Source organism: Bos taurus, chromosome 16, assembly GCF_002263795.3.
Source record: "Bos taurus isolate L1 Dominette 01449 registration number 42190680 breed Hereford chromosome 16, ARS-UCD2.0, whole genome shotgun sequence".
NCBI lineage: Eukaryota > Metazoa > Chordata > Mammalia > Artiodactyla > Bovidae > Bos > Bos taurus.
The window spans coordinates 24,123,973-24,140,180 of NC_037343.1; the positions used below are offsets into that span (position 1 = coordinate 24,123,973).

The 16,208-nt window shown below is 36.7% G+C and overlaps 1 protein-coding gene across 6 annotated transcripts in view; it reads left to right on the forward strand.

Moving 5' to 3' along the window:
• The window catches only part of MARK1 (microtubule affinity regulating kinase 1), a 139,695-nt gene that overhangs the window by 107,071 nt on the left and 16,416 nt on the right, over positions 1–16,208 (forward strand). For 5 of the 6 annotated variants that reach the window (XM_024976375.2, XM_024976376.2, XM_024976378.2 and 2 more), the window contains 7 exon segments: positions 2,026–2,262; positions 2,350–2,469; positions 7,718–7,817; positions 8,853–8,965; positions 11,949–12,102; positions 12,408–12,601; positions 16,103–16,203. In XM_024976375.2, the coding sequence (XP_024832143.1) occupies positions 2,026–2,262; positions 2,350–2,469; positions 7,718–7,817; positions 8,853–8,965; positions 11,949–12,102; positions 12,408–12,601; positions 16,103–16,203 (1,019 nt within the window). 6 annotated transcript variants of the gene reach the window in all.

Sequence of the window (16,208 nt, forward strand, 5' to 3'; positions counted from 1 at the left end):
TGTCCATTACCAACTCCCAGAGTTCACCCAAATCCATGTCCTTTGAATCGGTGATGCCATCCTACCATCTCATCCTCTGTCGTCCCCTTCTCCTCCTGCCCTCAATCTTTCCCAGCATCAGGGTCTTTTCCAGTGAGTCAGCTCTTTGCATCAGGTGGCCAAGTATTGGAGTTTCAGCTTCAGCATCAGTCCTACCAATGAACACCCAGGACTGATCTCCTTTAGGATGGACTGGTTGGATCTCCTTGCAGTCCAAGGGACTCTCAAGAGTCTTCTCCAACACCACAGTTCAAAAGCATCAATTCTTTGGTGCTCAGCTTTCTTTATAGTTCAACTCTCACATCCACACATGACCACTGGAAAAACCATAGCCTTGACTAGATGGACCTTTGTTGGCAAAGTAATGTCTCTGCTTTTGAATATGTTAGCTAGGTTGGTCATAACTTTCCTTCCAAGGAGTAAGCGTCTTTTAATTTCATGGCTGCAGTCACCGTCTGCAGTGATTTTGGAGCCCAGAAAAATAAAGTCAGCCACTGTTTCCCCATCTATTTGCCATGAAGTGATGGGACCAGATGCCCTCCTCCAGGGGATCTTCCCGACCCAGGGATTGAACCTGCGTCTCTTACATCTCCTGCATTGGCAAGTGGATTCTTTACAACTAGCAATACCTGTGAAGCCCAAACAGTTACATATATGCATATAAATAAAACCTTCCTATAGAGTGCTAAAATTCGGTCTTTGTCGTTGTTGTTCAGTCGTTCAGTCCTGTCTGACTCTTTGCGACCCCATGGACTGCAGCATGCCAGGCTTCTTGTCCATCACCAACTCCTGGAGCTTACTCAAACTCATGACCATCAGAGTCAGCGATGCTATTCAACCATCTCATCCTCTGTCGTCCCCTTCTCCTCCTGTCTTCAGTCTTTCAAGCATCAGGGTCTTTTCCAGTGAGTCAGTTCTTTGGGTCAGGTGGCCAAAGTATTGGAATTTCAGCTTTAGCATCAGTCCTTCCAGTGAATATTCAGGGTTGATTTCCTTTAGGATTGACTGGTTGGATCTCCTTACAGTCCAAGGGACTCTCAAGAGTCTTCTCCAGCACCACAGTTTGAAAGCATCAGTTCTTCAGCACTCAGCCTTCTCTGTGGTCCAAATCTCACGTCCAAGATTACTGGAAAAACCATAGCTTTGATTATATGGACCTTTATTGGCAAAGTGACGTCTCTGCTTTTTAATACACTCTCTAGGTTTGTCATAGCTTTTCTTCCAGGTGCGTTTTACTTTCATGGCTGCAGTCACCATCTGCAGTGTTTGCAGTCCAGGAAAATAAAGTCTGTCACTGTTCCATGTTTATACACCATCTGATTGCCATGAAATGATAGTGTTAAAATTCAGTCCTATATAGATGTAATTCTGAACAGTTAGATATTGAAGTACTCTACTGGGCTTCTCAGTTTGATGTTATATTAAAAATGTAAGACAAGAAATTAGGCGATTGAGACTGACATATATACACTATTATGTGTAAAATAGATAACTAAAGAGAACCTACTATATAGCACAGAGAACCCTACTCAGTGTGCTGTGCTGACCTAAATGGGACAGAAATCCAGAAAAGAGCAGATATATGTATGCGTATAAATGATTCACTTTGCTGTACAGCAGAAGCTAACACAGAACTGTAAAGCAACTAAACTCGAATAAGAATTAATAACAAATTTTTTAAAAGTAACTGTGAGAAAATAGATGTGTTAATTAACTAGATTATGGTAATCATTTCACAATGTTTAGGTTTATTAAATTATTGCTTTGTATACCCTTTTAAAAAGTAATGCTGTAAAGCCTAAATATATTCAATTTTTATTTGTCAATCATACCTCATTGAAGCTTGGAAAAGTTTTTAAATAATAAAAAATTCACATAATCTTAAAAAGAGAGACAAGAATACATGTTTAAGATCTGAACAATTATAATGAACATTTTATTTTATGTAGGCTCTTTACATTGTCCTTTTTATTATTTTCTTCTTAGGCTGAAAACCTTCTCCTTGATGCTGATATGAATATTAAAATTGCTGACTTTGGTTTTAGTAATGAATTTACAGTCGGGAACAAGTTGGACACATTTTGTGGAAGCCCACCTTATGCCGCTCCTGAGCTTTTCCAAGGGAAGAAGTATGATGGGCCTGAAGTGGACGTGTGGAGCCTCGGCGTCATTCTCTACACGTTAGTCAGTGGCTCCTTGCCTTTTGACGGCCAGAATTTAAAGGTATTGGCTAAATTCGATATTAATGTTCTATCCCCAATCACCTTGATTTCATCAGCCAGCAGTAAATGCTTTCTTTTTCTTTCTAAGGAACTGCGGGAGCGGGTCTTACGAGGGAAGTACCGTATTCCCTTCTATATGTCCACAGACTGTGAAAACCTTTTGAAGAAATTATTAGTGCTGAATCCAATTAAGAGAGGCAGCTTAGAAGTAAGTAATTTTTTCCACCCTATATTTAAAGTTTGACAATTAAAATATTCGAGGAAGTGACCCGTGTGTTTTTAGTAAAATTGCCGGATCATCTCATTTGTCTTTTGTTCAAGCTAGAGAAAGTCACATGATGCTTTCACTACTCAAAAGTTGTTCAGTGGGTTTCTCTAGAGATTCTCATTTCTTCTTCATCCTGCAATGAAGTATTCGAACAACATCAAAATAGGGATAAGATTGACTTAGTTGAAGAAGAAGGAAAACCTAACCTTGTATTTAGGAAGTACAAATATTTCAAGGATGAAAGAAGATAGTGAAATTTGAATCCAGTGAATACTCCATGACTGTATCTGATAGTAAAATATTCAGTATAACCCTCTCAACATCAGTACGAAAAATTTGATATATTTAATAACTAGAGCATGTTGGAAACAGGTATTTCATTTCTTACCACACTGTTTTGTTGCCTAATACATTCCATATATGTGAGATATTTATAATAGTAGGTGCTATTATAAAAGTATTAAGTATGTTGCACCCACTGATGTCAGAGGCTCATGTAACCAAAAAGATCTAATATTTTCTCCTTCTGGTGCTGTAATCTGAACAACTTACTAAGTATTTTGCCCATCTGTTTTCAAGAATATTTTCACCTATACTAAAGTAATTTCAGAGATTCAGCATGTATTGTTCTCTAGTACTTTTTTGTCTTCATTTATTTGCCTTAATAGATAGGGTAGAAAATTCAGAGAATTAACCTCATTTAAACTGTACTTTTTTAGTGTAGCAATGGGGCTTTCTGACACGGACTCCATGCTGGTTAGGAGACAGCCTTATAGTGAGCCATCCGTGTGTACAGAGCTCTCAGGTTAGTTTGGGCTTTGTAACTTTATTACCACAGTACTTTTCACTGAAAGATACAGTATGTTTGGATGGAAGTTAAGGGATGGTGGCTTCCACTGGGAAGTTAAATGCTTTATATCAGTGAATCAGTCATCAGATGTTTTTTACTGAATTATTTGTTTAAATGTGATTAGTTCCTTCCTATAATTTTTTTCTGTTTTTTTTTTTTTTTCCTTTGGGGGTCAAGCAACATGTTAATAATGTTTTAATAGATAAATCTATGCAGTAAAAAAGCCCACTTTCATATTACTGCTCTTCTAAACTTACTTTCAACCATTATAATAGAAAATTAAGTGAAATAGTTAAAATTGTGGACACTCATCAGTTCTAAAATTTTATAGGGACAAAAAACTTCTCTTAATCCTGCTTTGTGACCCATTTTTATCACTGGAGTCAAATTTATGTGCATGTCACTTAATAAAAAAAAATCTCCAGAGTTGAGGCATCAGCTCAGCTAATCAGCAGAGCAAAAAGACCAACAAAAATTATTTAAGGGGAATAGATGTTAAAATCTCTGTGTACAGTTGATAAGATGTACTTGATGTCTTAACGATGATTTATTTACAGTAATGGCCAAATATTTAACTCTTTTATCCTTAACATTAAAATGTGAAGGGTTACAGTATTAGAATTCTCTGAGTAGAATTAAAAATCCAAGTTATTATTATGAAAACATTTGCTCATCAGAAGTTCAACTTGATGTATTTGAGTATAGTCTGAAACCTGTTTCAGCTTATCAAAACTGCATTTTCCAGCTATGGAACCATGAGTCTACATTGGAAATGCTACCATAATATTGCAGATATCACTATACAAAGGCTGTTCTGCTTCACAATTCCCAGAACTGACTTTCCAGAGAAACCTGATACCAATTTAAATAAAAGATTTCTTTTCCCAAATCTTAAGAAACTCCCTTAGAAATAACAATGATGTTAAAAATTGTATTAGTCTTCACTTTTATTTTCAGATGAACTTTATTGTCAACTTTGCAATTAAAATAAATCTATGAACTTTTAAAAACAGCCATTTTCAAAACACCAGTCTGCAGTATGTAAACAAATTTTTATACAGTAATGTTTTCATGTCATATTGCCTTCTTTTTTTTTTTTTTAACTTAAACGTTTATAGTTTGTACTCTTTGCTTTATCATGAGAATGATCTCCTTCCCTTTATGTATCAAAGTTAAACTGTTTTCTTGTTTGTTGCATATTTGAACTGTTTTCATTGTTTTTGCTAAAATTAATGTGATAAACTTTTTTCCTTCGGGATATATGCTTAGATAAATACTCTATGCCCATAGTTTCTGAGTCAGAAGGTAATAAGCAGTTTGCTAGGTCCTGTGTAGCATTGCCAAAAGATTGCATGTGACCTAAAGCACTTGAGGGTATCTGTTCCCCACAGCTTGTTTCTGTATTGGATAGAATAATTTCTAGTAATTGGTGTCTTTATGGTAGTAATACAGTCATAATCACCTTAATTTGTGTTTCTTTCATTAGAGATGATACTCAGTGTTTTTAATGAATAGGTTAAGGGTGCTTCTTCATGTCTAAGCTCTCTGTATCCCTTTAACTGCTTGACTGAGGGAGTCTGGTTAATCAGCTTTATAGACTTATATCAACTTTGTACATTTTGATATGAAATATTTCCCAATTCCCATTTTTTTTTAAATGGAACTTGATGTATTATTTTTCAGTGTTATTTGAGTATCGTGAATTACTGAGTAAACGCTAGTCTTCCTGACTATATCATTTGCTAATATTAAAATTTGATTTAAAGAATCTTGATTCAAATAATCTGCTTATTGTCTTATTAAACTTCTTATTTAACTTACACACCTTCCTGTTGCTTCTTAGATGTGACTATGTATTTCTTAGGGCCTTATAAGTTAGCTGCCTTAATCCTCCATGAGAACAAGATTAATGAAATTGATTTCATATTATCCTTGCTTGACCTTTGATTGTTTCTAGATCTAAATAGTTATATAGCTTTCTTAGGCTGTGTATATGAATGCTTTCAGCTCTTCCTAATTGGGATCATAATGGGAGAGACAGGATCACACATGATTTTAAAAGAATTTGTGTTTCATGCTGTGTACTTTTTTCCCCCTATTTATTAGAATATTGGTATGTCTGAATTTTTTTTTTAGAAAGAAGATGAAAAACTCTTCTGCTGTCTCATCTTTGTATATTTTCTTTAATTTTTCCAGCCCTTAACCAAAATGTTTAAAATAATAACAGTTTGAGCCTAAAGCAAAGCGCTTCCTTACTGCTTTTTCTCTGTCATTTTTAGTCCTCAAGAAGTATTTTTCTACTTTTAACATTTTTTTCAGCTAAGATAATTTTAAAAATCTTGCTTGTGTCTGCCTAGTACAAGTGGTAGTAAAGCAAAAAAACAATAATAAAAACCATTTTTGAAATGAAAATTTCTGAGTACAAATTCGGATGCATATGGGGTATACTTTACAAAGGCTAAAACGATTTAAGAAATATTATTTTCATCTGGCCAATCTAAAGTCCATAGTCTTTTAATGTGTGGACCTCTGTGTAGGGTTTTTTTTTTTTTAATTTGTTTATTTGTTTAATTCTTCATAATTCTGTGTCCATTATTTTGCTAGAGTTTCTCAGCAAGTAGTCGTCTCCGTTCACTGGCAGTGATGGCTAAAGTAAACTTTCTTCAGTTTCGGAGTCTTGTTTGTCCTCTTGTTTCTTGTGTTGAGGTATCTCAAATGAAATCTGAAATGGATTAGTTTGTTCACCTGGTCTAGTGCAGTGTATTGGCCATTGAACAATAGCTCCCTATTGCTCCTTCCTCCTAACGCAGGCAGACAGCCTTCTACTTCCTGTTTCTATGAGTTTTATTTAAAACCATCCTTGATATAAGTAGATCCTTTAAATAAAGGATTAAAATCCTTTAAATAAAGCATGATTCTACTTATATAAAGGATCTACTTAAAGGATCCTTTATATAAGTAGAATCATCCAGTGTTTGTTTTCCTGTGATTGGCTAATTTTTCTTAACAGTGTCCTCAGAGGTCATCCACACTATAGCATATGGCAAAATTCCCTTTTTTTCTAAGGGTAACACTTCACTGTATGTGCATATCTCATTTTCTTTATCCATCCATCAGACATTTAGACTCTTTCTACATCTTGGCTATTGTGAATAATGTTGCAATGAACATGGGTATGAAATAGCTCTTCAAGATCCTGTTTTCAGTTACTTTGGATATATACCTAGAAGTGGGATTGCTGGATCAGATAGTTGTTCCGTTTTTAGTATATTAAGGAGCCTCCATACTATTTACCATAGTAACAATACCATTTTACAGTCACACCAACACTGCACAACAGTTTCAGTTTCTTCATATTCTCACCAACACTTGTTATTTTCTTTTTTTTTTTTTTGGACAGTTGTCATCCTAACAGATATGAGGTGATATCTCACTGTGATTTTGATTCCCCTGATTGATGATCAGTAATATTGAGCCTCTTATCACATGCTTATTGGCTACTTATATATATTCTTTGGAGATATACCTATACAGGTCCTTTGCCCATTTTTTATTTTGTGCAATTTTTTGTTGTTATTGAGTTGTAGAAGTTGTTTATATATTCTGAGTATTAACCCCTTATGTGATATATAGTTTGCCAATAGTTTCCTCGTTCCATAGACTGCCTCTCCCAGGTTGCTTTTTAACAGCCCAGGGTTGACTGTTGTTTGAGTGTTGGCTTAAATTTGACTCTGGTAATGCACACCAGTGCCTGTTTTCACACTGATTCTTAATAATTCCTAGTTCTAGGTTTAAATCTTAACTGTCCTTTCTTCCCATATTCTCTAAGCTATCATCATTGACTAACCCTGATTTCCATCTCCTATGATCTCTTCTTTCCTAATGTTTTAGTGAGGATTTTAAAATATAGCAGATGATTTTAAAATCAGCACGGTAGATATTTGGTAGAAGACCAGGAGAAAAATCTCTTCATTATTCTTAACTATAAAAATACGAAGCAGAAGTTAAAATCCGTAGGTTTTTATGTTAAAATTTTCAAATGTGAAAATACTCCTTTTAGAGGAACATAGGCAGCAGGCAGTGTATTTTGAGTCAGTTCATTTGGTGAGTGTGCAGGATGATGGGTATAGTTGTCATAAGATACATTAATACAAGTATGTCTCAGGCCTATACCTTCTGTTGGCCTGCTAATTAAACTAGAAACAGTAACTTTAGTTTGAAAATGTCACATGATTCTTGTTGATCAAACTAGCAAATTTCACATTTACTAAAATATGAGCTAATATAAGTGGTTGAATGTCCTGATTGGCCAAACATAATGTAGAGTTTATTTCCTAGCAAATAATGAAAGATCGGTGGATGAATGTTGGTCATGAAGAAGAAGAACTAAAGCCATATGCTGAGCCTGAACCAGATTTCAATGACACAAAAAGAATAGGTAAGCATTTAAGTATTGTGAGAGGTGCTGTCCTCCCTAGGCTAAAAGTTAGAGTCCTTTAGTCTACCAAAATTGCGTTTCAAATGTAAATGGGAAGGAGTTTTTATTTGAAAAATGCTTACGTTGTCATCTTTTCTTTCTGCAGATATACGCTAAACATTGAAAAATTCAAGTTCCTTAGTTTGTTCTCATACATTATAATCTAAAACATTTGTTGGCAACAGTGATATAAAAATGGAAACAATGTAAATAAGCCTCATTCTTTTCTTTCAACAGTTCCTAACAAGAGGAATGACTGATTTAAGAATCAGCACTGTTCAGACTGATAAATGTCAGCAAAATATAGCACGTATTTTAACCAAAAATACAGAGGCACTGAGTTAGCAGGAGGAGCACTTTGGTCCCCTCTTGGTTTCCACTAACTCAGCAGGGTCCATCCTCCACACCCAGTCAGTGTCCGCTTCGAACCTTCTCCCTCTTCCTTCTCAAAGCCATCAGAAACTCATAACTGAGTCACCTCAGCCATGCTCCTGTCTTGCTTGAGGGCAAAATGGCAAAGGAGGAGCATTTGAGGGAGTTAGAAATCTGATCAGAACTGTGGAATTCAAGCCTTCCAAAGAATCAACCTGCCTACAGTTCAGAAAACAAATTTGTCAAGCAATGAGAGAAACTGCTCCATGAGTGGCTGAGTATGTGTTGCAAGAGAGAGAAGATATTCTGTGTATGTCACAGACAGATAGTATGTCTATCTGGACAAAGGAACTCAGCTCAGTAATGTGCTAGGCAGAGAGAAATGGAGTAGGCTCGGGAGTATATTGGCTCATGAGAGTGTTTCTGCCTGAAAAATTGGGGATGTGCAGTATCTAACTACACAGAGTCTGTATATTAGTAGTCCAGAAGTTTTTATATTATAGTTACACTTTAAAATTTTAGAACTTAGTTTTCATATCTAATGTGGACAAACTTGCCCATTTTTGTTGGTTTGTTTACTAAAACTTGTTTTTCGAAATTTTGCATTTTGTTTTTTATTTCTAGATATCATGATCACCATGGGTTTTGTACGAGATGAGATAAATGATGCCTTAATAAATCAGAAATATGATGAAGTCATGGCTACTTATATTCTTTTAGGTAGAAAACCACCTGAAGTAAGTTTTTCACCTTTTCACATTAATGTGAATTATTTTTTAAGCTAAGTTACAGCTAATATATTCTAGGTGGTATGAAAAAAATATAAAAACACTAACAATCTTATCTATTAGAATTCAAAATTCACAGTGCTAAGTTATGAACTAATCTTATTTCTAAACACGAAGAGATTGTTTCGAAAGAATAGGCATAGTATCTTGCTTAGCTCTGAGAGGCCCCATTCAGTCAGGTCCTTGAGAACAGCATCCCCCAAATGCAAGAGCCCTTCCAAAGGCAACATGGTTATTCCAGGTGCACAGAATACACAGTAACTGAAACAAAGGGACATACAGCATTTAAAATGAAATATAGGTGGGAACCCAGGAAAAAGTCATCTTGTGATATGTTTTGCCTTGTAGTGGGTCAAGTGTTTTTATACATCAATCGGGAAGTCTCAGGACCAGTCGAGATCTATCTTAGGGAGAGAGAGAGTAAAGAAGTCACTATGCCAGTGGTTATTGAACCATAAAAGCAAATGCTCCTTTGGGTCAGCAAATATAAAGGTATAAATTGAGAGTCAAGAATAGCCCAGAGCTTTGACAGTTGGTGGGAGGCATTTTGTAGAATAGGATTAAATTATTTATAAGTAGATAGTAACTATTAGTGAATCAGTACATTCAGCTGATATTTATTGTACCTGCTCCATTCCAGAAATTATGCCACATACTGGAATAGAAAGATTAGAAGGTCTGTGATCTCTGGTTGCTCTCAGTGTGGAGGGGAGGGAATCAGTCCATAGTGTGGTACAGTGTGGGATATGCTCTGAGGAGAGGTTGCACAGGAAACTCTGGGATGTAAGAGGACAGACACCCACAGCAAGCCAAGGCAGAATTTACAGTGTTTGATAACCTGTTGGAAATGAGAGAGAAGGGACCCTCAGACTTGTAGTGTAGGTGACTGGTTTTGTTAGACGTATTTGTCAAGATAGGAAAAGAGTGAATCTCAGGGGGAAGATGGGAGGCTTGTTCAGTTCGGGGTGGTTGAATTTGAACTTCCTGTTGGTTGGAGCTGTTCAGTAGTCATTTGGATATAAAGATCTGGATCTGAAGGGAATGAGTTGAATAGCATTAATAGATTTGTGAGTTGTCATCAGAGGACCACTTAGTAATGTGCCAGGAACTGTTTTAAGGACTTTACTTTTTAAATTCATCTAATCCTCTCAGGTAGGTACTGTTACAGCAGAGGAAAGGGATCTTCAGTAGAAATGCTAAGAGCTGAGGCAGTGGTGTCAGAGAAGCCAAGCCAAGAGAATTTTAAGAAGTGGGAAATATAAATAATTATTTCTAAAGACTTCAACCTGTTTTTACTTGGATTTTAGATTTTACTCCTGAGATCTTTAATTTTCCTATTAATGTAAGTTTTATAAGCATACAACCTAGCCCATGCATGAATTAAAATGAAGTTTGAATTGCATTGATATAAATTAGTAAACCTACTATAAGTAGCAAGAGCCTTAGCTTTGGAACCAGGGTCATTGGGTTTGAACTCCTACCCATCTCCTACCCTAGCACAGCCACTATCAAGCTGTGTGACTTAGGCAATTTACTTAATTTCTCTGTGGTTCAGTTTCCTGGTCTATAAAATGAGGATGTAATGGCATCCTAAAGGAGATCAGTCCTGGGTGTTCATTGGTAGGACTGATGCTGAAGTTGAAACTCCAGTACTTTGGCCACCTAATGCAAAGAGCTGACTCATTTGAAAAGACCCTGATGCTGGGAAAGATTGAAGGCAGGAGGAGAAGGGGACGACAGAGGATGAGATGGTTGGATGGCATCACCGTTTCAAAGGACATGGGTTTGGGTGGACTCCGGGAGTTGGTGATGGACAGGGAGGCCCGGCGTGCTGCAGTTCATGGGGTCACAAAGAGTCAGACACGACTGAGCGACTGAACTGAATGGTACCTGTGTCTTAGCATCGCTGAAAGAGTTTAGATGAATTAATACTTCTCAAGTCCTCAGAACACTTTCTGGCACATTACTATGTCCTTTGTGTTAGCTGTCGTCTTTTAAAATTTTCATTATCAGTATTACTCTGCTCTTTATCATTAGCAGCTTTGCATATTAGATTTCCCATTGGAAAGCCAGTGATTCAGTCAGAAGTTACTGGCAACAAAATACTTTGGTGTTATAGAGAGAGGGATAGTGTATCAATCCCCAGTTTACCATGCTTAGTTCTAAGAAATTTCTGAGTCACAGCCAATAAACCACATTTTTTGTTCTGTGAATGTGGTGGAGAAAGCCAAACAAAACAAAAAATATATGTGTGTATGAAGTAAAAATTTTAGATTTCACCCTAAGTTTGAATCCCAACTATACCTGAGTTTGAATCCCAAAGATGTCTCTTGAATCTCTTAACCTCAATTTTTACATCTAAAAAGTGCAGGTTAATAGATCATAGGCTTGCTGTAATGATTAAAGAAAGTAACACATACAGAAACTTTAGCATGGCAGCTGAGTGAAGTCACTCAGTCGTGTCCGACTCTTTGTGACAGCATGGACTGTAGCCTACCAGGCTCCTCCAGGCAAGAGTACTGGAGTGGGTTGCCATTTCCTTCTCCAGGGGATCTTCCCGACCCAGGGATCGAGCCCAGTCTCCCGTATTGTAGGCAGACCCTACAGCCTACAGGGAAGTCTACCAGGGAAGTCCTCCAGCATGGCAGCTAGTATATAATAACCATTCAAGAATTGGTAGCTGTTATTTGGACCCAGAAGGACCCAAAGCCATTGATCAAGATAACAGAAGATGACATGTTCTTGTGGAAGGATGTTCTAGCTGGTCCTCTCCCTTCCTGTTTGCCAAGTTTCAGTTCTGTATCCAAACTTTATTTTCTTATTTCTGATTGCTCCTTGTATGACTTGGAATAAATTGGAAAATCAAGAGTGTATTTTGTTTCTATGAACTTGTTTTGTTTTAAAATGCTGGTCGTCTTTCTTCTTCATATAGTTTGAAGGGGGTGAATCGTTATCCAGTGGAAACTTGTGTCAGAGGTCCCGGCCCAGCAGTGACTTAAACAACAGCACCCTGCAGTCCCCTGCTCACCTGAAGGTCCAGCGGAGCATCTCGGCAAACCAGAAGCAACGACGCTTTAGTGATCATGGTGGGGGAGAGTCAAATAAGTGCAAAGACAAACCAAGTCTGCCCAAACTTGCATTTTTTGTTAAGCATTATACAGTTCACTTGTTTATGTCCTTGTGTCATCCCCAGTTATCAGAGATTTATATTACTGAATGATTAATATAATCCTGTTTTCAGGGGCTGACCTAATTTTTGTAATCAAGTTTAATCTTAGCTCAAAGTGTAAAGTATGCAAACAAAGATTATTTTTAATACAAAAGTTTCTGTTTGTGAGAAGAAAATATGTCAGTTGTTTTTCAGTTAATTTTGCTTTTTTAAAAATTACAGCTGGTCCATCCATTCCTCCTGCTGTATCATACACCAAAAGGCCTCAGGCTAACAGCGTGGAAAGTGAACAGAAAGAGGACTGGGACAAAGATGTGGCTCGAAAACTTGGCAGCACAACAGTTGGATCAAAAAGTGAAATGACTGCAAGCCCTCTTGTAGGGCCAGAAAGAAAAAAGTCTTCAACTATTCCAAGTGTGAGTAATTATTCTGGCATATTGCAATATGCTGTAGTTATTTATTGTTGAAATTTTTTATTTAAAGGTTAAAATTTTTTTTCAAGTTTCAAAATTTAAAGTGAATCATACATTTAAAGAACATGCAAAGGGGGCCAAGCTTCTAATAAATGTAGTTTAAGAACGAAAAAATATGAATTCTTTAAATAACATTTACCTTATCACAAGGAAAGTACATTAAACTTTCCTGCCTCAGTTTTCATGTTTGTAATATTTACTTGATAGTGTATTTCATTGGTGCATTTAATTTTACGTTTACAAATAAGCTGTTCAGTGAAGGCAGACTATAGCAATAATTAATTTACAGAGTTAATTCACAGTATCTGCTTAAAACAGAAAACTATAGAAGTTAGATAATGAGAGCTGGAAGATAGATTGAGATATCTACCTTAAGATCTTACCTTAGCAGCAAAGAATGAAGAGAAAATATAAAGGAAAGCCAAGATGTACAAAGGATAGAAGTAGAATTAGTATCATTTAGGAGGTGTGAGTTTAGAAAGGAAAAGGGGCAAAATGAAGGGGAAGAAATATTTGAAGAAATAATAACTAAAAAAAGTGATGGAAAACTTCATGTTAAAAGGACTCAAAAGGCATACAGAAGACAGAAGGAAAACTTATTCCTGGGCTCATTAAAGTGGGATATATGGATACCAAAAACAAAGAGGAAAAACTTTAAAGGTTTCAGAATGAGACAGGAGGTGACCTAAAAAGGAACAAGATGCACACTGACATCAGATTTCTCAACATGGATGCAGGAGATAAATGGATAAAAAATATTTTTTTTTCTAAAGTATCAAAAGCACATTGAACCCAGAATTTTATACCCAACCAAACTGTCATATAAATGTCAGTCATTTCAGTTCAGTTGCTCAGTCGTGTCTGACTCTTTGCGACCCCATATGTAAAGAAGAATATTCTCATGACTAAAGTATTTCAACTCTTGTGATACAATGACCCACTTGAAAACATTGCTGTCTGAGCAAGTATTCTTATAGGAAGAGAAAGGTATCTACAATACTCTGTAAAATATATGGAAGTTGAAAGCAATTGGCTAACTTATTACAGTATGTATCGTGATAACATACACAAAAAAGAAGAAAACAATAATGAAAATTCAGAATCAAAATTTTGGACAATACCAGGAAGTGAAGATAGGGATAGAAATTAAAGGAAAAAGCATATGCCTTAAAAGGGAAGATGGGAGGGAGGTTTAGGAAATCAGTACAGTCAGCCCTTGATTTCCATCTGTGACTGGTTGAATCTGTGGACAGGGGACCTGTGGATACACAGAGGGCTGACTATACTCAGTCATTTTATATGAAAGACTTGAGCTTCCACAGATCATGGAATCTGCAAGGGTCCTGGAGCTAATCCCCATTGAATAACAAGGGACACCTGTAGCAGTAAGCAAAAATGAGTTCAGAAACGTAAGGACAAAAAATATAAGAACAAAAAATGTATAACTTTTAAGCCAATAGAAGAAAAAAAAAGTGATTTAGCTTATGGAAAGTAGGGAAGGAGAGAAAAAAGAAAAAAGCAATTTAAATAGAAACATGAAATAAGGTACCAGAAAGCCTAACATAATCGTAATTGTAAATGGGTTAAACTCCCCAGTACCTATTGTTTTATACATGTAATGGAAACCATATGTTTTAAAAATATGTGGTGTGATCATTACCTTTGGTCTATGAAATAGCTATATATAACCACTTTAAGAATTAATGGATATAGCCACTTACATTCCAGCTGATCTGTTTGGAAATGATGTAACTACAGTAGGGTTTAATATATTTTTATAAGCAGTTTTTCAGATAAATCACTTCCTCTTACTTACGTATCAACTAGAAGATGGTTGCCAGAGTGTCATCACCTCATATAACAGAAAGAAATAATTTCACCTTTTATTGCATGCTGTTCTGCTGTGTACCTGTCATTTCAACTCAGCTTGGTCTCATTTTCCATAAATATACTCAGCGATTTCCACCCGTCTCTATGTGGTGCTCTTGCTTAAAGTTCCTCCTCACATTATGAAAATCGCATTTCTGTAGATCATTTTGAGTCCTGCCTTCCGCCTGGAGCCTCCTGTAACTGAATACTCTAAAATTACCTTATCAGCCTTTCTGATCACCGGACCACATTATGTAGCTCTTAGTTAAATGCTGCCTTGCATTGTTCACTGTTGTTTCCCCACATTTATGTCCTGTTATATACCAGCACACTTGCTTCCTCAGAATCACTAGTGGTCACGTGCATAGTGGGTGTCCAAAGCACAATTTTTTTCATTTAAAGAAGGCATTGGCTTAAATTCAGATTTACTATGCCACACTTATTTTTTTTTAACATAAGCCAAAAGATTCTGATTGAGAAATTTTTCTCGTGGCCACTTAGTATTAGCGTCAATGGCATGAAAGGGACAAGCCCAGGGAAGCAGCCTGTGGCAGCACAGACTCAGAAGGCTGAGTTTTGAAGAAGTGCTTCACCTGTCACACTTTGAAAAGGAAAGCGGTGTTAACTGAAGACAGCCAGAAACGTTTAAGAGGTCTCTAAAGGGGAGGTATGGTAGCATATCCAACAATGAGTTTATTCAACATTAGATTGTTGTTTAAAATTAGGTTACTCGTGTGACAATTCAGCCAAGACAGTGAAATGATCAAAGATGGATTCTTAAGTTGCTACATTTGGTTCCCATGGGATAATTTTACAGACTTCTAGTAATCTCTTTATAGTTTTATAGTTTCCCAGGATTTTTTTCCTCCTTTCTATTATTTCCAGGATTTTTCCTCTAAATTTTTAATTTCCAGTTAATTTCCTCTTAAATTTTAATCTTCAGTTAAACCTCCTCAGTAGTCTCTAAAAGCAAAGTAAGGAATAATTACATGTTCAAAAATTAGGGATTTTTTAGTTAAAAGAAAACACTGTATATCTATGTAGTTGGAAAGAGGAAATATTCCCCTGGGTGGCACAGCACACGTTTTGGTCTCTTCACATGGCCAGTGGCTATGAGGATTTCCCAAGCAGGTGCAGAATGGACACCCACAGGCTTCCGAGTGGCCTTCCACTGTCAGGGCCCCAGGGTTCCTGTTTGGGACGATAACTTAGTGTGGAGCTAAGTGACACTTAGTGCGGGGCTGTCGCTGGTGCATGGTCCCCTCAAGCTACCTGTGCACCGCCCCCATCACCAGCATACAGAGGCATGAATAAAGCCCAGCTCTTTTGTTGCTTCCAAACAACTGCTTCTGCAGGACAGTCAGCTAAAAAACGGTGAGGCACTTGCCATGTTCTGCCTTTTACTCCTTCAAGAGAGAGGTGGGAGGTAGAGCTTATTAATATAAGATTCTGATAAGTTAAAATTCCACCATGGATTTTTCTGGAGTTACTTGCCGTTTGAATTCATTTCTTTGACTTTCCACAGCTGCAGCTAGAATTTTTTAATGTGTGTCTTTTTTTTTCCCCTCCTTAAAGAACAATGTGTATCCTGGAGGTAGCATGGCAAGAAGGAATACGTACGTCTGTGAAAGAACCACAGATCGATACACAGCGTTGCAAAATGGGAAAGACAGCAGGTAAC